At 45.3% G+C, this 26,590-nt stretch overlaps 2 protein-coding genes across 2 annotated transcripts; both read right to left on the bottom strand.

Annotated features, from left to right (window-relative positions):
* Positions 1-23,412: 23,412 nt before the first annotated feature.
* Positions 23,413-23,871, bottom strand: LOC110866604 (acidic leucine-rich nuclear phosphoprotein 32 family member E-like). The gene has a single exon (XM_022115747.1). It carries the CDS (start codon positions 23,869-23,871, stop codon positions 23,413-23,415), a length of 459 nt encoding a protein of 152 aa, XP_021971439.1.
* A 121-nt stretch (positions 23,872-23,992) lies between these two features.
* Positions 23,993-25,498, bottom strand: LOC118480168 (serine/arginine repetitive matrix protein 1-like). Its single transcript, XM_035974877.1, has one exon. The coding sequence runs from the start codon at positions 25,496-25,498 to the stop codon at positions 23,993-23,995; it is 1,506 nt and encodes a 501-aa protein (XP_035830770.1).
* Positions 25,499-26,590: the final 1,092 nt, after the last annotated feature.

The raw sequence follows: 26,590 nt of genomic DNA, 5'->3' as shown, positions 1-26,590 counted from the left end.
AAGCCCCCACTAGCTATACTTATGCACTATGTTATGAACTTACTTTCTGTGAACTCGCTCAACTAGTTTGTTGATTATTTGCTGCATGCCTTGCAGGACCTTAGGTATACTGGGAGCTTGCACAGGGAGGAGCAGGTCGTTGTGGGATACGGATTATGAACTTTATCTGAACTTATAACTATTTTGAGATTACGTACTATGCTTCCGCTACTTAAACGATGTTTGGTTTTGAAACATCAATCATGTCATGATGATTTACCTTAATTACTTTTACTATTAAATGCTATGTTTGATATGATTGATGGCTTGATCCTGGTCATGTCACGCTCCCAAGCGGTGGTACTCCGCGGGTGGATTTTGGGGGTGTGACAGATTGGTATCAGAGCCATTGGTTATAGAGAACTTGGTTTTAATATGGGAAAACGTTTTTATTAAAACCAGACTATAACCAGAACAGTGCTCTCAACGATCCACAACGACGCTTCGCTCCACGTGCAAGACTCGACATCCTAGGTAATAAGGTTTATGATTATTGCCTGTTTGCTAGAACTGCTTAGAACTTTGCTCGCATTACGTTTAGATACACATGATACTATAGCATGAGAAACCCTACGTGCTTACTCTTTTCTGTCATCGCCCTATTCGCGAACCATTCTTACCTATGCTACTGGTTACAATGAAGATCATGTCTGGAAGAATCAACATGACACAAGCCCAGCTAGAGGCTCTCGTTCAAGCTCAAGTTGCTGCGGCAGTTGCAGCAGCTCAAGCAGGTAGTATACCCTGCAGTATAGGCACACACTAGGATCTTTAGATCCTACATTAACTCTCGTATTTAACTTCGTCCTATTCGTACACAATAGGTCAACACGCGCAGCAGCCTGTCTGCACTTTCAAGAACTTCATGGACTGTCGTCCAAATTCTTTCAGTGGCACAAAGGGGGCAGTGGGACTCCTCCATTGGTTTGAAAAGCTAGAATCAGTATTCGAAATGTGCGAGTGCCCTGAGGCTCGCAAGGTCAAGTTTGCCACCGGCACTTTGGAAGGGATAGCACTGACTTGGTGGAACGCCCAAGTTCAGATCTTAGGGTTGGTAGCTGCTAACGCCACCCCATGGAACGATTTCAAGGAACTCATCAAGCGTGAGTATTGCACGCGTGAAGATATTCACAAGCTGGAAGACGAGCTGTACAATCTGAAAATGGTTGGGTCAGAGATCGAAGCGTATACTAAACGGTCGAATGAGCTGGCCGTATTGTGCCCAACTATGGTGGACCCTCCATACAAGCGCATTGAGATGTATCTCAAGGGATTGGCACCAGAGATCCAGAGCCATGTTACTTCGGCTAATCTCGACAACATCCAGGAAATCCAGCGTCTCGCTCATCGCATCACCGATCAGGCAGTGGATCAGAATAAACTGCCTAAGCGTGTCAACGCTACTGCTACAGTCACCCCATCAGTTACTCCTGCTACTACCAGCGAAAGCAAAAGAAAGTGGGAAGGAGATTCTAGTAAAGGTTCAGCATCTGTTCAGCCACAAGCTCAGCAGCAGAAGATTGACCACTATCAGAGTCCCAGTCAGCAATCCTCTGGTGGTCACAGACAGAGGAGATATCAGGGTAGTCAACCTAGGTGCCACAACTGCAACAGGCATCACCACGGCCCGTGTAACAAGGGTCGTTGTCAAAGGTGTCTTAAGATGGGTCACGAGGCCAAAGACTGTAGGAGTCCACGGCCTGCGAATCAGAATCAGCAGCCTCAGCAACCAGCTCCACAGAACCAGCAGCAGCAACAGCAGCCACAGCGTGGAAACCGGGGATGTTTCCAGTGTGGGGCTGAAGGTCATTTCAAACGCGATTGCCCTCAGTTGAACCAGAATCGCAACAACAATAACCAGGGCAACGGGAACAACAACGGTGGAAACAACAACAACAACGGCAATGAAGCTCGTGGTCGTGCATTCGTACTAGGTCGAGGCGACGCAGTGAACGATCCCAACGTTGTTATGGGTAAGTTTCTCCTCGACAATATTTACGTTACTGTTTTGTTTGATTCGGGTGCGGATACAAGCTATATGTCTGTGAAAATGTGTCAACTGCTAAAACGTGCACCAACACTTTTACCCACCAAACACGTAGTAGAGTTAGCTAACGGTAAAAGTCTAGAAGCCACGCACGTAGTTCAGGGTTGTAATCTTATCCTAGCTGGCCAAGCTTTCTCTATCGATCTTATTCCCATAGTTTTGGGTAGTTTCGACGTCGTGATTGGGATGGATTGGTTATCCCAACACCAGGCAGAAATCTTATGCAGCGAGAAGGTTATTCGCATTCCTCGTTCTGGTCAGGAACCTCTCGAAGTTCAAGGCGACAAGAGTGGTGCAGTGGTTGGCATCATCTCTTTCTTGAAGGCTCAGAAGTGCTTACGAAAAGGTCACACAGCCATTCTGGCTCTTGTTTCAGACGCACCAGCAAAGGAAAAGAAATTGGAGGATATTCCAATTGTACGTGATTACCCTCAGGTGTTTCCTGAAGACTTACCTGGCTTACCGCCTCATCGTCAGGTCGAATTCCAAATCGAGCTCGCTCCAGGAGCAGCACCCATAGCTCGCGCGCCATATCGTCTAGCTCCATCAGAATTGGAGGAACTGTCTAAGCAGCTGCAAGAGCTCTTGGAAAAGGGCTTCATTCGTCCAAGCTCTTCGCCTTGGGGAGCTCCAGTACTTTTCGTGAAAAAGAAAGACGGTACGTTCAGGATGTGTATCGACTACCGTGAACTCAACAAGGTGACGGTGAAGAACCGTTATCCTCTTCCACGCATAGACGATTTATTCGACCAGTTGCAAGGGTCGTGCTACTATTCCAAGATAGACTTGAGGTCTGGGTATCATCAGCTGAGAGTCCGGGATGAGGACGTCTCCAAGACTGCATTCAGAACTCGTTACAGTCACTACGAGTTTCTTGTCATGCCGTTTGGGTTAACAAACGCGCCAGCTGTATTTATGGATCTTATGAACAGGGTGTGCAAACCCTATCTCGACAAGTTCGTCATAGTATTCATCGACGACATTCTGATTTACTCCAAGGGTCAGGAAGAACACGAGCAGCATCTTCGTCTGATATTGGAACTCCTTCGGAAGGAACAGCTGTACGCCAAGCTTTCTAAATGCGACTTCTGGCTTCGTGAAGTCCACTTCTTAGGCCATGTGGTAAACAGGGATGGGATCCATGTCGATCCATCCAAGGTAGACTCGATCAGAAACTGGCCTGCACCGCGTACGCCGACAGAAATACGCCAATTCTTGGGTTTGGCGGGTTACTACAGACGGTTTATCAAAGATTTTTCAAAGATCGCGCAACCACTTACACTACTGACACAGAAGGGTGTCACCTACCGTTGGGGCAACACGCAGGAAACTGCTTTTCAGTATCTAAAGGATAGGCTTTGCAGCGCGCCTATTCTCTCATTGCCAGAAGGCACAGAAGACTTCGTAGTATATTGTGATGCATCCATCCAGGGTCTTGGATGTGTGTTGATGCAACGTGATAAAGTGATAGCCTACGCTTCTCGGCAACTCAAGGTTCACGAACGGAATTACACGACGCACGATTTAGAGCTGGGAGCTGTTGTTTTCGCGCTTAAGATATGGCGACACTACCTGTACGGTACCAAGTGCACGATTTACACCGATCACAGGAGTCTCAAGCATATCCTTAAGCAGAAGGATTTGAACATGCGTCAACGACGATGGGTCGAGTTACTAAACGATTACGAATGCGCCATCAAGTACCATCCAGGCAAAGCCAATGTTGTGGCTGACGCCCTCAGTCGGAAAGACACTTTACCTCGGCGCGTGCGAGCGCTACAGCTTACGATTCAGTCTAGCCTTCCTGCACAGATACGAGATGCTCAGGCAGAAGCATTGAAGCCCGAAAACGTCAAGGCTGAAGCCTTACGCGGCTCACGGCAACAAATGGAACAAAAGGAAGACGGCGCCTATTATGTAACGGGCCGGATTTGGGTCCCTCTCTATGGCGGTTTACGCGAACTTGTAATGGATGAAGCTCACAAGTCTCGCTACTCGGTACATCCAGGGTCGGATAAAATGTACCACGACATCAGCACTACATATTGGTGGCCTAGTATGAAGGCCCACATCGCTACGTACGTTGGAAAATGTTTGACCTGTGCGAGAGTCAAGGTCGAATATCAGAAACCAGCTGGCCTACTTCAGCAGCCTAAGATACCTCAGTGGAAATGGGAAGAAATTTCCATGGATTTCGTTACAGGCCTACCTAGATCCCAGCGTGGGAATGATACCATATGGGTGATCGTGGATCGACTCACCAAGTCTGCACACTTCCAACCTATAAAGGAAACGGATAAGTTCTCCACTCTCGCAGACGTCTATCTTAAAGAAGTTGTTTCGAGGCACGGGGTGCCCACATCCATCATTTCGGATCGCGATGCACGATTCACGTCAGAACTTTGGCAAGCAATGCATAAATCTTTCGGCTCACGATTAGACATGAGCACAGCATATCATCCTCAGACGGATGGGCAGTCTGAGCGTACGATCCAAACTCTCGAAGACATGCTTCGGGCATGCGTTATCGACTTCGGCAACGGCTGGGGAAAAGCATCTCCCTTTGGTGGAGTTTTCGTACAATAATAGTTACCATACCAGCATCCAAGCCGCTCCATTCGAGGCATTGTACGGGCGTAAATGCCGGTCACCTCTCTGTTGGGCAGAGGTGGGGGATAGTCAGATTACGGGTCCAGAGATAGTAGTGGACGCCACAGAAAAGATCGCACAGATACGACAACGCATGGCGGCAGCACGCGACCGTCAGAAAGCCTACGCGGACAAGCGTAGAAAGCCATTGGAATTTGAGGTCGGGGACCGGGTTTTATTGAAAGTTTCACCCTGGAAGGGTGTGGTTCGTTTTGGCAAACGGGGCAAACTAAATCCGCGGTACGTCGGACCATTCGAAATTATCGAAAAGATTGGCAAGGTAGCCTACAAGTTGAACCTACCAGCTGAACTCGGGGCAGTTCACAATGTCTTTCATGTATCAAACTTAAAGAAGTGCCTATCAGATGAAAACCTCATCATTCCTTTTAAGGAACTCACTATCGACGAGCGGTTGCAGTTCGTCGAGGAACCAGTTGAAATCACGGACCGGGAAGTGAAGGTCCTCAAACACAAGAGAATCCCTCTTGTCCGAGTTCGTTGGAACTCCAAACGTGGTCCAGAGTACACCTGGGAACGCGAAGACAGGATGACAGAAAAGTACCCCCAGTTATTCGAAACCAATGCTACCACTACTGAGGTTGAAGCTACTACTTCGGAATTTCGGGACGAAATTCCAGATCAACGGGGGGAGGATGTGACACCCCAGGAAAATCAGTGAACAACACAGTTTACTTAGCTTCCTCAGTGAGTGCATACCAAATTTCGGGACGAAATTTCAATTAGTTGGGGATAATGTGACAACTCGAACTTTAGACTTGCTTTGATGTAACGTTACGTGCCTATGAGAACTGAATTATATGATTTTGAATGAATAATTGTTTACGTGTGTTATGTGTGTATGTATGTTAGGTGAATGTACACGAACCCAAACCACACGCCTGATCCGATTGCATAACACTTTAACCGAGTACACGAGCCCTTTGGGCCACACCTTGCTCACGGAACCACTAGGTAGCCGAGTGGGCTCAGCCCACTCCCCCACTCGCAACACAAAACCGAGTTTAAGGGTTTTGTTTTATTGTTTTGCAAAAACACAAACACACACCACCCTACTTGCTCTCTATCTCTCTCTCGTTTGCTTGGAACCCGACGGCAAGAGCTTCCACAATTCGGATCATCCTCTCTTCTTCTCTAATTCGGTTAGTACTTGTCATGTTTGTAATTGTTTGTGTGTGTGTTGATGTTTTCGAGTATGTTTGCTTGATGTCCGAGGATTCTTGTTGACATGTTGTTTGTGAATCGGCTCGCATGTGCACCTTATAATAAATCGGATAAATCTGTTGTTATGATATGTAATTCGGATGGTGTGATGATACTAATCGGCTGCCATGTATTGGTTTGGGATGTTAGATTGAGTATGAATGTTAATGATGTTCTTGTTGATGCTTGTTTCGATTAGGGTTTATATGAGTTCATGATAGGTTGGCCTGTTTGATCGATGATATGTTGTTTGAATTTGGTTGATTTTGGAATTGAAACTGATTTGATTCGAATCATGAAACTGTCTAATTGTTTGCTGATATTACGGAGTGTTTGTTGCTAAGATTTATGGAAACAAGTTACACAGCCGGTTGCGACTCAGATTGCGACTCGAAACCTCACAGTCTCGACTCGAGACCACAAACAGCACAAGCCGAGACCACGGTTGCGAGTCCCGTTGCGACTCGTAACCGGACCATGACGAACCGAGATCACCATTGCGACTCGTAACCAGCTGTTGCGACTCGTAATCTCCGGTTGCGACTCGAGATCGCCGGTTGCGACTCGAGACGAGTTGATGCACGTACACTGTTTGGGCCTTCACTGTCACTGGCCCAATCAATGGGGTCCAACGATTGGATTTGTGGACTGTTTGCTATTGGACTAGTGTGCGTTTACTAATTGGGGTGAATGTTAATTGGGCCGGGTTATGTTGGGCCAAGATTAACCCGCACAAGTGTGCTCTTGACTGCTAGTTGGACTGCTTATCTGTCTGGGCCGATTACCTGGACTCGTTACATGATTGGAATTGCTGATACGTGTACATGTTTGCCATGAATATACGTGCTATATACGAACCTGACTTGTATAATAACCATGATAGGACGTGGTTGACCATTTACTTGCTACCTGTACTCTTTTGTGTATCTGCCGAGCAAACCAAGGTGAGTTCACACAGCCAAGGCATGGGATTCCCGGGTTGGGAATTGGGTTGGAAATGTTATTGTTAAAAGAGTTACTCGTACTTACGCATTCTCTAGACTATAGACCATCGTCCTCAGGTTAGTCAGGACACGTTACGTAAAGCCTACGTAACCCAGTATTTGCCATTTGTCTCCCGGGTCGGGAGGACACGTTACGTAAAGCCTACGTAACCCGAAACCATCTACTGGCTTCCAGGTCGGAAGGCCACGCTGCGTAAAGCCTACGTAGCCCCACGCGTACCACTGTCCTCGGGGAAGGGCACGTCACGTAAAGCCTACGTGACCCTGTACGTTTTCCTGTTCTCGGTAAAGAAGAACACATGGTCGGAAGTTAGTCTAGTAAGTACCGCTAATGAGAAGCCCTCATTAGCCATGATAAACATGGGAAGCCCCCACCAGTAATATAAACACAAGGTTTGGGAAGCCCCCACCTTTAGTACACACTAGTATGGGAAGCCCCCACTAGCTATACTTATGCACTATGTTATGAACTTACTTTCTGTGAACTCGCTCAACTAGTTTGTTGATTATTTGCTGCATGCCTTGCAGGACCTTAGGTATACTGGGAGCTTGCACAGGGAGGAGCAGGTCGTTGTGGGATACGGATTATGAACTTTATCTGAACTTATAACTATTTTGAGATTACGTACTATGCTTCCGCTACTTAAACGATGTTTGGTTTTGAAACATCAATCATGTCATGATGATTTACCTTAATTACTTTTACTATTAAATGCTATGTTTGATATGATTGATGGCTTGATCCTGGTCATGTCACGCTCCCAAGCGGTGGTACTCCGCGGGTGGATTTTGGGGGTGTGACACCCATAGTCTTGGGAAGTTTCGATATCGTCATCGGTATGGACTGGTTGTCCCAACATCAGGCAGAGATCCTATGCAGCGAGAAGATTATTCGCATTCCTCGTTCTGGTCAAGAGCCTCTCGAAGTTCAAGGTGACAAGAGTGGTGCTGTAGTTGGCATCATCTCTTTCTTGAAGGCTCAGAAATGCTTACGAAAGGGGCATACTGCCATTCTGGCACTCGTTACAGACGCGTCATCAAAGGAAAAGAAACTAGAGGATATACCGGTTGTACGTGACTTTCCTCAGGTATTTCCTGAAGACTTACCTGGATTACCTCCTCATCGTCAGGTCGAATTTCAGATCGAGCTCGCTCCAGGAGCAGCACCCATAGCTCGCGCACCATATCGTTTAGCTCCATCAGAATTGGAAGAACTGTCAAAGCAACTGCAAGAGCTCTTGGAAAAGGGCTTTATTCGTCCAAGCTCTTCGCCTTGGGGAGCTCCAGTACTATTCGTGAAGAAGAAAGACGGTACGTTCAGAATGTGCATCGACTACCGTGAACTCAACAAGGTGACGGTGAAGAACCGTTATCCTCTTCCGCGCATCGACGACTTATTCGACCAGTTGCAAGGGTCGTGCTACTATTCGAAGATAGATTTGAGGTCGGGGTACCATCAGCTGAGAGTCCGGGATGAGGACGTCTCCAAGACTGCATTCAGAACTCGATACGGCCACTACGAGTTTCTTGTCATGCCGTTCGGGTTAACGAACGCGCCTGCTGTATTTATGGATCTTATGAACAGGGTGTGCAAACCCTATCTTGACAAGTTCGTCATAGTATTCATCGACGACATCCTGATTTACTCCAAGAGTCGGGAGGAACACGAGCAGCATCTTCGTCTTATTTTGGAACTCCTTCGGAAGGAACAGCTGTACGCTAAGTTTTCAAAATGCGACTTCTGGCTTCGTGAAGTCCATTTTCTAGGCCACGTAGTGAACAAGGATGGGATCCATGTCGATCCATCCAAGGTAGACTCGATCAGAAACTGGCCTGCACCACGTACGCCAACGGAAATACGCCAATTCTTGGGCTTGGCAGGTTACTACAGACGGTTTATCAAAGATTTCTCGAAGATTGCGCAGCCGCTTACGCTACTGACACAGAAGGGTGTCACCTATCGCTGGGGAGAGCCCCAGGAGACTGCTTTTCAGCACCTAAAGGATAGACTTTTTAGTGCACCTATCCTCTCATTGCCAGAAGGCACAGATGACTTCGTGGTTTATTGTGATGCATCCATTCGGGGACTTGGATGTGTGTTAATGCAGCGCGACAAGGTTATTGCTTACGCCTCTCGTCAACTCAAGGTTCATGAGCGGAACTACACGACGCACGATTTAGAGCTGGGAGCTGTAGTTTTTGCGCTTAAAATATGGCGACACTACCTGTACGGTACCAAGTGCACGATTTACACCGATCACAGGAGTCTCGAGCATATTCTTAAGCAGAAAGATTTGAACATGCGTCAACGACGATGGGTCGAACTACTGAACGATTACGAATGCGCTATCAAGTACCATCCAGGCAAGGCCAATGTTGTGGCTGATGCCCTCAGCCGGAAGGACACTCTACCACGGCGCGTGCGAGCGCTACAGCTTACGATTCAGTCTAGCCTTCCAGCACAGATACGAAATGCTCAGGTAGAAGCATTGAAACCCGAAAATGTCAAAGCTGAAGCCTTACGCGGCTCACGACAACGAATGGAACAGAAGGCAGACGGCGCCTACTATGTAACGGGGCGTATTTGGGTCCCACTTTATGGCAGTCTACGCGAACTTGTGATGGATGAAGCTCACAAGTCTCGTTACTCGGTACATCCAGGGTCGGATAAAATGTACCACGACATCAGCACTACTTATTGGTGGCCTAGCATGAAGGCCCACATTGCTACTTACGTTGGAAAATGCTTGACCTGTGCGAGAGTCAAGGTTGAATACCAGAAACCAGCGGGCCTACTTCAGCAGCCTAAGATACCTCAATGGAAATGGGAAGAAATTTCCATGGACTTCGTTACAGGCCTACCTAGATCTCAGCGTGGGAACGATACCATATGGGTGATCGTAGATCGACTCACCAAGTCTGCACACTTCCTGGCTATAAAGGAAACGGATAAGTTCTCCACTCTCGCAGACATCTACCTCAAAGAAGTTGTTTCAAGGCACGGGGTGCCCATATCTATCATTTCGGATCGCGATGCACGATTCACGTCAGAACTATGGCAAGCAATGCACAAATCTTTCGGCTCACGATTAGACATGAGCACAGCATATCATCCTCAGACCGATGGGCAGTCTGAGCGAACGATCCAAACTCTCAAAGACATGCTTCGGGCGTGCGTTATTGATTTCGGCAACGGCTGGGAAAAGCACCTCCCTTTGGTGGAGTTCTCGTATAATAACAGTTATCACACCAGCATCCAAGCCGCTCCATTCGAGGCATTGTACGGGCGTAAATGCCGGTCACCTCTCTGTTGGGCAGAGGTGGGGGATAGTCAGATTACGGGTCCGAAAATTGTAGTGGACGCCACAGAAAAGATTGCACAGATAAGACAACGCATGGCGGCAGCACGCGACCGTCAGAAAGCCTACGCGGACAAGCGTAGAAAACCTTTGGAATTTCAGGTCGGGGACCGGGTTTTATTAAAAGTTTCACCCTGGAAGGGTGTGGTACGTTTTGGCAAACGGGGCAAACTAAATCCGCGGTACGTCGGACCATTCGAAATCATAGAAAAGATTGGCAAAGTCGCATACAAGCTAAACCTACCAGCTGAACTCGGGGCAGTTCACAATGTCTTTCATGTATCGAACTTAAAGAAGTGCCTATCAGATGAAACCCTCATCATTCCTTTTAAGGAACTCACTATCGACGAGCGGTTGCAGTTCGTCGAGGAACCAGTTGAAATCACAGACCGGGATGTGAAGGTCCTCAAAAGCAAGAGAATCCCTCTTGTTCGAGTACGTTGGAACTCCAAACGTGGCCCAGAGTACACCTGGGAACGCGAAGACAGGATGACAGAAAAGTACCCCCAGTTATTCGAAACCAATGCAACCACTACTGAGGCTGAAGCTACTACTTCGGAATTTCGGGACGAAATTCCAGATCAACGGGGGGAGGATGTGACACCCCAGGAAAATCAGTTTACCTAGCTTCCTCAGTGAGTGCATACCAAATTTCGGGACGAAATTTCCAATTAGTTGGGGATAATGTGACAACTCGAACCTTAGACTTACTTTGTGTAACGATACGTGTTTACGAGAACGTTATTAATTGAAGGAACACTTGATATGTTATGTTTATGTGCATTATGTATGTATGTATGTTATGTGTTGCACGAGCCCAAACCAAACACTAAACCCGATCGCACAAGGCTAACTGGTCACACAAGCCCATTTCGGGCCACTCCTTGTAATCGGACACCATAGGCAGCCGAGTTGGGCTCGGCCCATTCTCCACTCGCAAACACTAAACCAAGTTAGGAGGTTTTGTTCTCTCATTGTTACCAAAACACTCACACACACAACCCTACTTCCCTCTCGTCTCTCTCCCTCTCGGCTTGAGTTGAAACCCGGCGGCAGGAACACCCACAACTCGGATCACCCTCTCCCCTCTCTATTTCGGTTAGTATGTTTTGATTCATGATCATTCGGATAGTTGTTGATGATAATATTCTTGTAACCGGTTAGTATGTTGATTATGCTAGCATGATGATTATTGTTTAATGATGTTTTGATATGCGTATTATATAGCCTTGCATGTTTGATCTAGGGTTCGTGATTAGCATGATTGGTTATGTTCTTACTAATTGGTTATATGTTGTTGGTTGGGATTTGTCGGTAAAGATGTTTGCTAATCGGCCACACGTTTACATGAACCGGGTGTGTGTTGATATAAATCCGAATAGATGCAACGTAATCGGCTATAACAAGAATCGGTTTGATTAGGTTGCATGGTAGTTTATGATTTGGTAAATCACATGATCCGAGTTATGCTTTATTAATTGCGAAATCTGCATTCTTGTTGATGATGCTATGAACGTGTATGAATGTGTTTGATTTTGTTTGAAACTGTTGTTTGATCTGATTTCCGAAACTGCCTTAGATGTTTGCTAGAATCACGGATAAATCATTGAATGAATTATGGAAATCAGTTACACACTTGGTTGCGACCCAGATTGCGAGTCGGGAACCCACAGTCTCGACTCGAGACCACAACAGCATGAACCGAAACCACGGTTGCGAGTCCCGTTGCGACTCGTAACCAGACCATGACGAGCCGAGACCATCCCTTGCGACTCGAAACCTCTCGTTGCGACTCGTAACCCCCGGTTGTGACTCGAGATCTCTTTTGTTGCGACTCGAGACCGGCCACACTTATGCACTAATTGGACTGTTTTGTTATTGGGCCACTCATGTTTTATTTGGGCCGTATTCTGATGGGTTTAATTATTGGACCGGGTATGTTTGGGAAACATATGGTGGATCGCACAAGACGATTGGACTTGTGCGAGCCCAATCTTGAATATGATAACTGTTGAACATGAGGTTACGTATTTGCTACGATTCGCGTGTGTTTCCTATATGCTATCTTATGTGACACATACGTGCATTATCTTAGTCAAAACCTGACTTGTATTACAACCATGATAGGACGTGATTGACCATTTACTAGCTTACCTGTACTCTTTGTGTATCTGCCGAGCAAACCAAGGTGAGTTCACACAGCCTAGGCATGGGATTCCCGGGTTGGGAATTGGGTTGGAAATGTTGATATGGAATGATTACCTGTACTTACGCATTCACTAGACTATAGACCATCGTCCTCAGGATAGTCAGGACACGTTACGTAAAGCCTACGTAACCCAGTATTTACCATTTGTCTCCCGGGTCGGGAGGACACGTTACGTAAAGCCTACGTAACCCAATACCATCTACTGTCTTCCGGGTCGGAAGGACACGCTGCGTAAAGCCTACGTAGCCCCCCCACGCGTACCACTGTCCTTGGGGAAGGGCACGTCACGTAAATCCTACGTGACCCAGTACGTATTCATGTTCTCGGTTTAAGAAGAACACATGGTTGCACTAGTCTAGTAAGTACCATAATGGGAAGCCCCCATTATAAAGGATAAACGTGAGAATCCCTCACCTGTAGTATATAATTGTATGGGAAACCCCCATAGGATGAACATATGCATTAATATACGAACTTACTTTCTGTGAACTCGCTCAACTAGTTTGTTGATTATTTGCTGCATGCCTTGCAGGACCTTAGGTACTTCATGGGAGCTTGCACAAGGAGGAGCAGGTCGTTGTGGGATACGGATCATGAACAATATCTGAACTTATAACTATTTTGAGATTACATTGCTATGCTTCCGCTACTTAAACAATGTTTGGTTTTGAAACATCAATCATGTCACGATGAACTACCTTAATTACTTTTATTATTATTAAATGCTATGTTTGATATGATTGATGGCTTGATCCTGGTCATGTCACGCCTCCAAGCGGTGGTACTCCGCGGGTGGATTTTTGGGGGTGTGACATGATCTGCATGGTATTACTTTCATATAGCTTTGTTATGATTAAGCTATGGTATTAAGAAGTCACACCAAATTAACCCACGCTTCCGCAAAGCCAGGGTGGGACAGCTTGGTATCAAAGCTCTGATCATAGCGAACTAGGATTCCTTCTCGAGTCTAGACTATGATCACTAGGGCTCTCACGAAAACATTTTTACACTGCATACCACCTAAGTCCAGATACAAAATGTTTTTACAAATAAAAGTTGAGCACATTTTATTTATTAGTTATGGCTCAGTCTGGGAGGCTGAGGCTCGGTCTGGGAGGCTGAGGTAGTTGTCTAGTGGGACTAGGGAGTCAGTCTGGGAGGCTGGGAGGCTAGTGGGACTAGGAAGAGCAGTCTGGGAGGCTGGGAGGCTAGTGGGACTAGGAAGATCAGTTTGGGAGGCTGGGAGGCTAGTGGGACTAGGAGAACTATTTGATTGCTTATTGATGGCTAATGTGTTTATCTGACTATATGATTGATTATTTGTGCATATTTGTGTTTGTGTTACAGACACTATGGATTCATCCGGCACAGGAGGGTCGGACACCACTGACCCTATACACATTGTATCAGACGACCGGGAGTCATCAGAGCGAGAGGTGTACACTTCGGACACCACCAGTACAGACGACGACGATTTCCAGCCGTTTGCACTACCCGATGCCGTGGTTGAGCCGGCTGATGGCCCCATCGCTGGGGATTTGCCGATTGTGGTGATCCCTGCTCCCATACCCCTTGCCATGTACCCTGTTATTGATATGCCTCTAGACGTAGTCGTTGACGACGACGTCGATTTGTTTGATGAGGAGCCACTGGAGGATGACGTTGAGGGCGAGGCCCTTATAGCTGCCGATGATCTCTTGCTTCTCGCAGATGCTCCTGCTGAGGAGTCACCTGCTCATTCACCCGTCCCAGACTCTTTCGAGTCTGTGGCATCGGCACCATCGCACGCGCAGGGCGCGCAACACTACTCGCATGATTCAGACCCCGATAGGGCGTCATCTGCTGCACCTGCCCCTGCCCCGAGTTTTGCTATTGATCATGACATTGATGAGGATTCCGACCCCGTCTTCCCACCTGGCTTCGATCCAGACTAGGACATTGAGTTTATACACCTAGATCAGCCCATGGAGGACCCAGTTGTCCTGTTGACCCTGCGTTTGCTGACCCCGCAGATTTCGAGATGGAGTTTGACGACCCGGAGCCTGCTGTGGCCCCCGAGCCAGTAGTTGCTCCAGATCCCGTATTCGAGCATGACCCTATTCATGCTGATGTACCCATTGTTGATTCTTTGATCGCTGATGTACCTGTCGATGATCATCCGATTGTTGCTCCACTGTTGGAGGATGATCATGTTATCGCTGATGCTCATATTGATGCTTCTCACATTGCTAATATACCCGCTGAGCCTGTTGTTGTTGCTCCTTTTCCTGACCCTGTACCTATAGAGCCTGATCATGCACTCTTTGCGACTCATGTCGACCCTCGGTATGCGCACACCCGGAATGGGTGGATAGATGATGATGATGAGTACCCGCCTTTTGTGGTACCAGTTACACCTGTTTCAGCACCTGCTTCAGCTCCTTTTGATGCACCATTGTTTCCCGCACAGGTCACTGATGCGCATCGCGCAGATCTGCCCATCACATTTCTCCAGGAGATCCCTCCGCCACGTCCTGGAGAGGGCTCTTCTCGTCAGCCTTTCGGCCATGCACCTTTTCTGACTGGAGGAGATCAGTTCGTACCACAGATCCCTCATCATACTACTGTTCCCCTGTTTCACTGTTTACTGTGCCACCTTTTACTCCAGCTAGTGAGCCTTTTCTTTGGACATCACCAACCATCATGCCACCATCCGATCCCTATCATCCTTTTCACATGGGTTATTCTGTAGAGGATGTTCTCAGGTCATTCATGGTCCAGCAGGAGGCACTTACGCATCACGTACAGGAGCTCGAGAGAGCACAGCGACCCCCATGCCAGTGCCCTCCTCACCCTGCGATATCACATCCCCTTCGCCCGTTATCTCCAGACTCTGCTGCACGTTTTTGGACTCAGGAGCAGCAGATAGCTTTCTTGTTGCGTTCTCACCGAGCCATGGAGGAGGATTGGCTTCACATGCGCCGACTGTTCTATTCTCATTTTCCCCCTCCTCCACCGCCATCAGCGTAGGGCTATTTTGTACAGCACGGGTGGACTTTTGTTGAGAAGACGGCGATTGCACAGACTGCACAGCTTTTGGAGACTGCATATTGATCATGACTTTTGTTGTTATGTATATGGGATATCGTTGACATTGATCTGATATTTTGGACTGGGGTGATGTAGCCCTTAGTCGTTGATGGGTATGATACAGATATGTACTTGTAAACTTTACTTTGTGGTCTCGATTTATGGCAATGCAATCGCAGTATTCTCATCACATGTGATGTTTGATTGATTATTTATGTTCTATAACATGAGATGTTATGTGGTTGATTTATTTATAACATGGGATGTTGTGTGATTGATTTATTTATAACATGGGATGTTATGTGATTGGTTTGTTATAACATGAGATGTTATGTATTACTACTATCGTTATATACGTACACTTTACCTACTATGACCTGACCAACGTGAACCATCTTTTAGAAGATGCCACCGAGACGTCAGACACGCATGCCCACCAACGAGGCAGAACTTCAGCAGGTCATCGCTGCCGCCATTGCGCAATACGCAGCCTCTCAAGGAGGAACTAGCGGAAGTAATTCTGGCAATACCGGCAACAACAATCCGCCTCATGGTAGTACTAAGTCATTAAGGCATACCATGATTCAATTGGATATCTCTAGCAAGTTTGCTAAAGCCATTTGTATATTCTAACGTATGTGCAGGGTGCACCTACAAGCAGTTCCTAGACTGCAAGCCTGTCAACTTTGATGGCACCGGAGGTGCTGTTGCTTTTGTTCGATGGGCCGAGAAGACAGAATATGTTCTCCGAATGAGCAAATGCGCTCCAGATCAGCAAGTTACTTACATCTCTGGGCTATTCTTGGACGGAGCCCTGTCTTGGTGGAACTTACAAGTTCAAACCCTTGGTGAAGCCGCAACCTACGCAATGACATGGAACGAGCTGAAAGAGCTCATGCATAGGAAGTATTTCTCTCGCGCTGAAATCCAAAGGTTGGAAACTGAGTTTTGGCATTTGAAGATGGAAGGCTCCAAGATCGCAGAGTATGTTCAAAGGTTTCACGATCTGTCACATGTGGTACCTTATATGGTCACACCAGAATTCAAGCGGATCGAGCGCTTCATTTGGGGTCTAGCTCCTCAAATCATAAGTATGGTGACTTCTTCAAAGCCGACAACAATTCTTGAGGCAATTGATCTGAGCGTGGCTCTCACGGAGGAGGCTATCCGCCTAAACAAGTTTTCTGATGATGAGCCAAAGAAGAAGGAGACTCACGTCGAGTCGTCCGGAAGTAACAAAAGAAAATTCTCGAATTTCAAACAAGGCACAAGCAGTGATGGCAGAAAAGGAGAGTCAAGCACGCCGGCTCAAGCTACAGCCGGTGGTGGAAGGAAAGGAAAAGGGATATATGGGTACACATCCCAAGTGCAACACCTGCTAGCGTCACCATTCTGGCCGGTGTGGGTCAAAAATATGTGAAGCATGTGGGAAGGCTGGCATCTCGAAGGATTCTTTTTGTGCCACTGTTGGCCGGGGAGGCCAAGGAGGATTTGGGAATAGAAACAATAATCGTGGTGATATTGGGAATCGCCCACAGGGGAACAATGGAGGAAATGGGAATCGAGGCAAAAATGTGAATCAAGCTAGTGCTGTGAATCGTAACCAAAATAACAATCAAGTTGGGAATGTAGGTGGAAACGGGCAAAGACCAGGTTGCTTTAACTGTGGTGACATTGGGCACTATAAGAGGAACTGCCCAGAATTGAACCCAGCCCGGGGAAGAGTTTTCAATATCGAAGCGAGGGAAGCGTGCCAGGATCCCAATGTTGTTACTGGTACGTTCCCTATAAAACAACGCTTTGCATCCGTTTTATTTGATACTGGTGCCGATTATAGCTTCGTGTTGTTTGAGTTTAAGAATATGCTTGGGTTAGCCGCTAGTAAATTAGATATTCCCTACTCAATCGAATTGGCTAATGGAAAGTTAGTAGAAGCCAATGAAGTGGTCAGAGGTTGTGTAATCGAGTTGGGAGAGCGTGAGTTTGCTTTGGATCTACTACCAGTCCAGCTGGGGAGCTTCGACGTGGTAGTAGGAATGGATTGATTATCAAGCAACAAGGCTGAGATAGTTTGCCACGAAAAGGTCGTTCGTATTCCAACCGAAGGTGGTGAAACAATTGTGGTTCATGGTGAAAAGCGAGATACGCCTTTAAGAATCATCAGCTACCTGAAGGCGCGAAAGTGTTTACGGAAGGGATGTGCTGCCTTCCTGGCACACATCATGGATAAGAAAGCTGCTGAGCCGAAAATCGAAGACATCCCTATCGTGAGTGAATATCCCGAAGTCTTTCCTGAGGACTTGCCAGGATTGCCACCTCAGAGGCAAGTGGAGTTCCGCATCGACTTAGTTCCAGGCGCCGCACCTGTGGCTAAGGCACCCTATAGACTTGCCCCGTCTGAGATGCAGGAATTGTCGACACAACTTCAAGAGTTGTTAGACAAAGGATTCATCAGACCAAGCTTCTCACCTTGGGGAGCTCCGGTCTTGTTTGTCAAGAAGAAGGACGGTAGTTTTCGTATGTGCATCGACTACCGGGAGTTGAATAAGCTGACGATCAAGAATAGATACCCTCTGCCAAGAATCGATGATTTATTCGATCAGCTCCAAGGTTCAAGCTTTTATTCAAAGATCGATTTGCGATCTGGATATCATCAGCTAAGGATACAAGAGGAAAGTATCTCGAAGACAGCCTTCAGAACTCGTTATGGACACTACGAGTTCCTAGTTATGCCGTTTGGGTTGACGAACGCACCTGCTGTTTTTATGGACCTAATGAATAGAGTTTGTAAGCCGTACTTGGATAAGTTCATGATTGTGTTTATCGACGACATTTTGATTTATTCAAAGACAAAGGCTGAGCACGGACAACATCTAAGAGCTATTCTGGAGTTGCTAAAGAAAGAACAGTTGTACGCCAAATTCTCTAAGTGCGAGTTTTGGCTACGTGAAGTCCAATTTCTTGGACACGTGGTAAATGGAGATGGTAAATCGAGGCGATCAAGAATTGGGAAACCCCAAAGACGCCAACCGAGATTCGTCAATTCTTGGGTTTGGCTGGCTACTATCGAAGGTTCATTGAGGATTTTTCGAAGATCGCTCAACCATTGACGCTCCTCACACAAAAAGATAAGAAGTTTGATTGGGGAATCAAACAGGAAGAAGCGTTCCAGCTATTGAAAGATAAGCTTTGTAATGCGCCAATCTTAGCACTACCGGAAGGTACTGACGATTTTGTGGTATACTGTGACAACTCGAACTTTAGACTTACTTTAATGTAACGTTACATGTCTATATGATACCTTGAATTAATGAATGTTACGTGAACCTTGTGAATAATGTGCTATGTATGTTGTGTATATATTGTATGCATGTATGAACTTGAACCGCACAAGCTCACATCACCCGCACAAGGCCGTTTGGGCCTCATTCTTGTACGCGGACCATTAGGGCAGCCCAAGTGATGGGTGCGGCCCATCACTCCTTAACCGATTAACATTAGGGAATGTTGTAACCATATTCCACTTTGTTACCAAATCACAATACACACAAGAACCCTAGACCTCTCTCTCTCTCTCTCTCTCTCTCTCTCTCGGCTTGATTAGAACCCGACGACAAACAATCCCTATTCGGATCAAGGATCTCGTGTTATTTCGGCTCATCTTCTCTTCGTTTCAATTTAACCGGTTAGTGTTTGTGTTGTTTGTTAATTGATGATTACATGATTTCATTGCTTAGACTATAATGATCTTGTATTGCATTATGAACATGATATTTAAGCACAAGAGATGTTAATCGGCCACCATGTTATATACTCGGATCATGTAATCGGCTGATGTTGAACTCGAATAATATGCTTAGATGATAAGGTTAATCCGTATGAATGTTATATGTTGTTCTTGTTGATTTTTGATTAGATTAGGGTTCATACGATTCATGTTGTTATTGCCCTGTTTGATCTATAGTTGGTTGACCGAATCTAGAAATTGTGTTAATTGATAGAATGATAAGTTTGGTAACAATTGATTGTTGTAACCGATGCTTAATTCACGGCGATTGCTAACTGATCGCACAAGACCTCTTCACCGTATAAGAGGCCCACACGTACAAGCTCTCACTGAATCACACAAGGTTAATGGATCATATCAGTTGATAAGTGTTGGGCCGGACAGCCCAAGTCACTCGCACAAGCCGGACACACACGAAGATAATCGCACAAGCAGCTCGGGACGCACAAACCCATCCGGATCGCACAAAGCTTTTGCGTGTCGTGAAAATGGGCCATGCTCGGGCTTCAGACTTTTGGGCCGGACAAGTCCAAAACCACATCACACAATCCAAGCAGATCGCACAAGTCTGCTTGGATCGCACAAGTCACTTAAGTATATTTATTTGGGCCGAGATGTGCATTGTTGATTCGTTATATGTTGGGCCGGGTATTGATTGGGCTAGACATTTATATTGCACAAGATGGTTGGGCTCGCACAAGCTCAATGGCCCAACCATCCGAGACACACAAGTATGATTATGATATGCTTTGACTGATAAACGTGCTATACGTGTTTGCTATGATTCATACGTGTTTACCATGATCCTTGCATGCTTGCAACGTGTTAACTTATGTGATACATACGTGCGATACTTGAACCAAACCTGACCTGTATGGTAACCCTGATAGGACGCGGTTGACCACCCTTAGTTCAAGAACCTTTTTGTGTATCTGCCGAGCAACCCAAGGTGAGTTCACACAACCAAGGCATGGGGTTCCCAGGGTGGGAATGGGATTGAATGAATTATACGTACATACTTAGTTAATGGAACTTAATGATACGAGTCCTCAGGGTGAGGATGGTGAATGATGAGATACGGCTAGACTAGTATACGTACTTGAACAGATCTTCGCACACACGCCAAGGGTTGGCTGCGATAATTATGACTGATCTTCGCACACATGCCTCGGGAAGGCTGCGAACTATACATATTAGAACTTCGCACACATGCCAGGGTGGCCAGCGATACAAATATACATAGTCTAGTACACTTGAGAACTTCCTTAATCTTCGCATACATGCCTAGAGGGCCCGCGATGGAAACCAATACTATACATGAACAATGAACGAACTAATACGATGCATGATTAGATGAACGAACGCAATGCTTGCTATACCATTTCTATTACTGAACTTACTTTCTGTGAACTCGCTCAACTAGTTTGTTGATTATTTGCTGCATGCCTTGCAGGACCTTAGGTACTTATGGAGCTTGCACAAGGAGGAGCAGGTCGTTGTGGGCAAAGGATCGTGAATGCTATTTGAACACTTATGATGTTTCACACATTAATATTTATGTTTGGGTTTACTTAAATGCTTCCGCTATACTTAACTATATTACATGTTCAATATGATTGGTGGTTAAGATCCTGGTCAGTCACGCTCCCAAGCGGTGGTACTCCGTAGGTGGATTTTGGGGGTGTGACATATACTGTGACGCCTCGCGTCAAGGATTGGGTTGCGTGTTGATGCAACGCCAGAAAGTTATTGCTTACGCATCACGCCAGCTGAAGGTACATGAAAAGAATTATACCACACATGATTTGGAACTCGGCACAGTGGTATTTGCTTTAAAGATCTGGAGACACTACCTATATGGTACGAAATGTACAATCTTCACAGATCATAAGAGTCTGCAGCACATATTCGACCAGAAAGAGCTGGACATGAGACAAAGACGTTGGGTCGAGTTGCTGAACGATTACGACTGCGAAATTAAGTATCATCCAGGGAAGGCGAATGTGGTCGCCGATGCCCTAAGTCGAAAAGAAAGGATCAAGCCCATAAGGGTTAGGGCTTTAGAAATGATTATCCAAACACATCTTTCTCCGCGCATTCGTGTCGTGCAAAAAGAGGCTCTAAAAGAAAGAAACATTGAAGAAGAATATCTCCGTGGGATGGAGAAGCAATTAGTGCCAAACGAGGAAGGAACATTATGTTCTATGAAAATGATTTGGGTTCCTCTGTTTGGAGGTTTGAGAAAAGTTATTTTTGATGAGGCACACAAATCGCGGTACTCTATCCATCCAGGAGCGGATAAGATATACCAGGATCTTAAAGATTACTATTGGTGGCCTAGAATGAAAGGTGACGTTGCTGTTTATGTGAGCAAGTGTTTAACGTGTGCCAAAGTTAAAGCTGAATACCAAAAGCCTTCGGGACTTCTGCAACAACCCGAGATTCCCAAATGGAAGTGAGAACAAATTTCCATGGACTTTATAACAAAGTTGCCAAGAACGCCAAAGGGTCATGACACTATTTGGGTAATAGTGGACCGGCTAACAAAATCAGCACACTTCTTACCTATCAGAGAGAAAGATAATACGAGCAAGTTGGCTGAAATTTACATGAGAGAAATCGTTACACGCCATGGAGTGCCTCTCTCAATCATCTCTGATAGAGACGGAAGGTTCGTATCAAGGATTTGGCAGTCCTTCCAAGAAGCTTTTGGCTCACAATTGAATCTGAGCACTGCATTTCACCCACAGACCGATGGACAAAGCGAGCGAACGATACAAACATTGGAGGATATGCTGAGAGCATGTGTTATGGATTTGGGCGGTAGCTGGGATATACATCTGCCTTTGGTAGAATTTTCATATAACAACAGCTACCACACCAGTATTGGTGTCGCGCCATTTGAAGCTTTATATGGCCGCAAGTGCAGATCACCGCTTTGTTGGTCTGATGCAGGTGATAGACAATTGGTTGGTCCTGATATGGTCCAGGAAACCACATATAAAATCGCACAGATCCGAGATCGCATCAAGGCGGCTCGTGATCGACAAAAATGTTACGCGGACCGAAGAAGGAAACCTCTAGAGTTTGAGGCAGGCGATATGGTATTATTGAAAGTATCACCCTGGAAGGGTGTGGCACGCTTCGGGAAGCGTGGAAAGTTGAACTCGCGATATATTGGTCCATTCAAGATTCTAGAAAGAATTGGGTTAGTAGCGTACAAGCTGGACTTACCTGCCGAACTGAACGGTGTTCACGATACATTTCATGTATCAAACTTAAAGAAAAGTCCAACGCAAGATACTGTTGTCATTCCTGCAGACGAGATCCATATTGACGACACACTCCATTTTGTCGAAGAACCGATTGAGGTTACAGATTGGAAGATCAACAAAACCCGCCGGAGCAGTGTCAAACTCGTCAAGGTACGTTGGAACGCAAGACATGGTCCTGAATACACCTGGGAGCGTGAGGACCGAATGAAAGAAAAATACCCCCACTTATTTCCCAAGACCCCTGCATCTAGAAGCAGAACTTAAAATTTCGTGACGAAATTTTTCTAACTGGGGGAGAATGTCATGCAACTTTTCAAAGTACTGGACTCCGCATTCCCTCCTAATCGCATACGCATTAACTTGAGGCAGAAAACCCCAGCTAATAATGTCCCCGAGTGATACACTTCTATCACGTTGATAATACTTCAGAGGACGTTTGAACTTTCTCTCGTGACTTTCTTTAAATCAATTCTTCCTTTCTTCCTTTGCCATGTCTTTCTGAGTGCCATCAAAGTTTTTATCTTTCAGGATTTCAGCAACTTTCCTTCGCAACTCATCACGATTCTCCTCAGTAAAGAATTCCATTAACGTTGGCAACTGTGAGGTATCTTCATTAACGCTTTCATCATCTGTCCAGTCTTCTACTTCCACTCTATCATACAAATCAGCATCTTCAACATATCGATACTCATACTCAGACTGATGATTAATATCAAAAGCATTCAACTCTTCTTCAAACTCGGCATTCATTTCTTATTCAAAATCGAATTTAAAGTCAGGATCCATCACGCGAGTCATTTCCTTAATTGCTTCCAACGTGTAAGTATGGAAATGCTCTCCTTCTTCACGATAAGTATCTAACCTCAAGATCAATTTCTCAGCTTGTTGAACGTTCTCTGCATCACCTGACTCCCCCTGTCTATCAGCTCCCCCTGATTCTTCGTTCACAGAGTCATTCATCAAATTATCAACATTCTGTTCAGCAGAAGCTTCAGATACTTTCGACCCTGTACCACCATGAGCATCATCGTCATCATTATCTTTACCTGAACCATGACTACTCGCAGAGTATACTTTCTCATCTTTGACATCTTCCTCTTCATCCTCCTCTTCATCATCTTCATCACTATCTCCAATCAATTCATCCATAGGAGTATAATCCTCAAACAGACCAAAAACAGCAGAGATAGGCTCGGGATTATCAACAACCATTGAAGGAACAATCTATCTTTCAGTCACAGCTGAACTTCCTTCAACACCTTTGCCTTTGTCTTTCATTTGCTCATCTATTTTGGCTTGACGTTCAGCCCTGAGCTCTTCAACTTGCACCTCTTCAAACTTTTTGTTCTACTGATGTTCCGAGCATGCTTTCCACTACTTTATTCAGCATATAGAACTCATGATCTCTTAACGCTTTAGCTGCTTCAAATTCTTTGTTCTTCAACTTGAAATACTCATTTTGCTCATCTCGTCGAGCCTTTTCTTCTTCCAGCTCAGCAATTTTTACCTTCAAAATGTCAATCTTTGATTGATCAGAATCAATCTTTTTCACCAACTCTTTATTATCAATCTCCAACTTCTTCACACGCATTTCTAGAATTTTCTCCCTATCAGACACCTTCTTGTTTTCAGCGACTAGCTTCTTGTTTTCCACTAACACTTCATCCATCCTTTTCTCCAACTTTAACACTTGTTCATTGTTTGTAAAACCAAAGTCTCCGATATCTTCAAGATTATCATGTGGAGTATAAAGACCTTTGCTAGAAGAACCAGGTTGTATTTGGGTGAGTGGAGGGGTCTGAAAGAGTTCTTGTGAGGTGAAAAGGATTTGTTGTTGTGGAGGTGAATGATGTAGTGGTGATGGTTGTCTTGGAGGTGTTGGTTGTTTAGGTGGTGAGGATTGTTGTGGTGGTGTAGGTTGTCGGGGTGATGATTGGATTGGTGATTGTGGTGGTGTAGGTTCATGTGGTGGTGTAGGTGGTTTCTTGGTTTCCTTGGTTTGTTTCTTCTTCAACACAATCTTCGGTTTTGATATCTTTGGTGCGACTTTGCGAATCTTTGGAGAAACCACTTTCTTACGAGCTCCAGCTTTCTTTCTACCACCTGGAGGAGATTGTGATTCAGAGACATGTTCTGGTGAAGGAACGTAAGCAGCATCATCGTCCTTTTCTTGTCTCTTTCTTTTCCTCAGTTGTTTCTCCTTTTCTATCTCCACTTGAATTCTTTTTCGAAGTTCGGTTTCATCTACTACCTCTTCATCTGAAGAACTTGAGGAGCTTGAGGTATCTTTATCAACATCATCTCCCTCAATATCATCAACAACTTTGTCTTTCCCTTTCTGAGCTTCAACAGTCACAAATTTATCAACATCAGCAACCACTGTTGGCCCTGTCTCTAAGACATCAGTATCAAACAAATCATCAACATTAAATGGATCATCTTCCGCAGCTATCACTGTTTCTTTTTCCACAGTGACCACCTGTTCATCTTTTTCAGGTTCATCGATCAAAGACGTTTTAGCAGCTTTCTTTTGCTTCTTCTTTGGTTGTGAAGAAGATCCTTCATCCTTTTTAGCAATAGGAGTGGCCTTTCTGCGTCTTCTCCCAGTTTCTTTTACATACCACTCATTCTTTGTGTTTTTGAAATCTTCAAGAACTTTCAACTCTTCAGCATATGCCGCTTCTTTCATTTCAGCTTCATTTCTCCAGTTCTGGTGATCAACTGGATCTGGATCGACGTAGTTTGCATCTTTTATGAAACCAAAGAATTCTGCACTAACTTTCGGTTCAGAGTGGTTCGGGTGATATCTCACAAGCTGTTTAATTGTAACTTCGTTCATATGTGATTGCACCAACAAATCATCCTTTATATTTCTGTCAATCTCAGGATACGTGTGATCAATCACATCTGTATGAACCTCGGATACGTCCAGGTCTTGCTCTTTGATGTAATATTCTCTGCCATGTAATGAAACACAATATGCGAAAAGTTGTATTTCTTGTTTAGCACTAAAGCAGTAACCATATTCATTTGATAGTCACGCATCGCATCATAACCTCCTTTTGTATGACTCAAAGACATCAATACACAGTGAATCAGGAACTTATACGGCTTTGTAAACTTTGACTTCAAATAATTTCCAGCATTCAAAGCTCCCTGATATCCCATTCTTAACATGCAACCTTTCACCATTCTTTCCGGAAATCTTGTTGGCGAATCTGCTTCATCTGGAAAGTTAATAACTTCACGAATAAGAGCTTCGGTAACAAGAATCTTCTCCATCTTTCCATGCACTTCAACAATTGATAATATAACTTTGTTTTGATCATCATAGCTGGCATTTTTCCAGAAACGTTCTATGTGAGATTTGTATAGTGGCCTTTGATCAGTTAATGCCTTCTGAATGGGAATACGACCCATAAATTCCAAGATGACACTGAACTTTGCCAACTCAGGGTATTTCTGAATATCCAAATCACAACAACTGTTGTGAAGAGGATCAAACACAACAGTAGAACCCTGCAAATCAAACACATACACTAAATCAGACACTTAGAAAATTTTCAAACATTAAAATTTTTACAAGTGACAACACACTATGCACAATGAGCGAAAACACAAAACTGCAATTATGAGCGGAACCACAAGATGCTCTTATGAGCGGAACCTCTGATGTACACACAAGCGGAACCATATATGTACTAATAATCGGACACATGATGCTCTTATGAGCGGAACCACTGAAGTACACATAAGCGGAAATACATGATGTACAAATAAATGGAACCTCACAATGTACAGATGAGCGGAACTCCCACAATGCACCTTGGGGCGAAACCACTAACAACCCCATAAAAATTTTATCAAATCACACAATTGAACTCACTAAACAGTTAATATGACAAATCCGACACTTGGGGTTTGTTTTAAT

The sequence above is a fragment of the Helianthus annuus genome, chromosome 7 (assembly GCF_002127325.2).
Source record: "Helianthus annuus cultivar XRQ/B chromosome 7, HanXRQr2.0-SUNRISE, whole genome shotgun sequence".
Lineage (NCBI taxonomy): Eukaryota > Viridiplantae > Streptophyta > Magnoliopsida > Asterales > Asteraceae > Helianthus > Helianthus annuus.
This window is presented reverse-complemented; position numbering and strand designations above follow the sequence as displayed.

What these genes read in the sequence shown, in the direction of transcription:
- LOC110866604 (XM_022115747.1), bottom strand. Translation starts at nt 23,871, where the DNA reads ATGGTTGTTGATAATCCCGAGCCTATCTCTGCTGTTTTTGGTCTGTTT.
- LOC118480168 (XM_035974877.1), bottom strand. Translation starts at nt 25,498, where the DNA reads ATGAACGAAGTTACAATTAAACAGCTTGTGAGATATCACCCGAACCAC.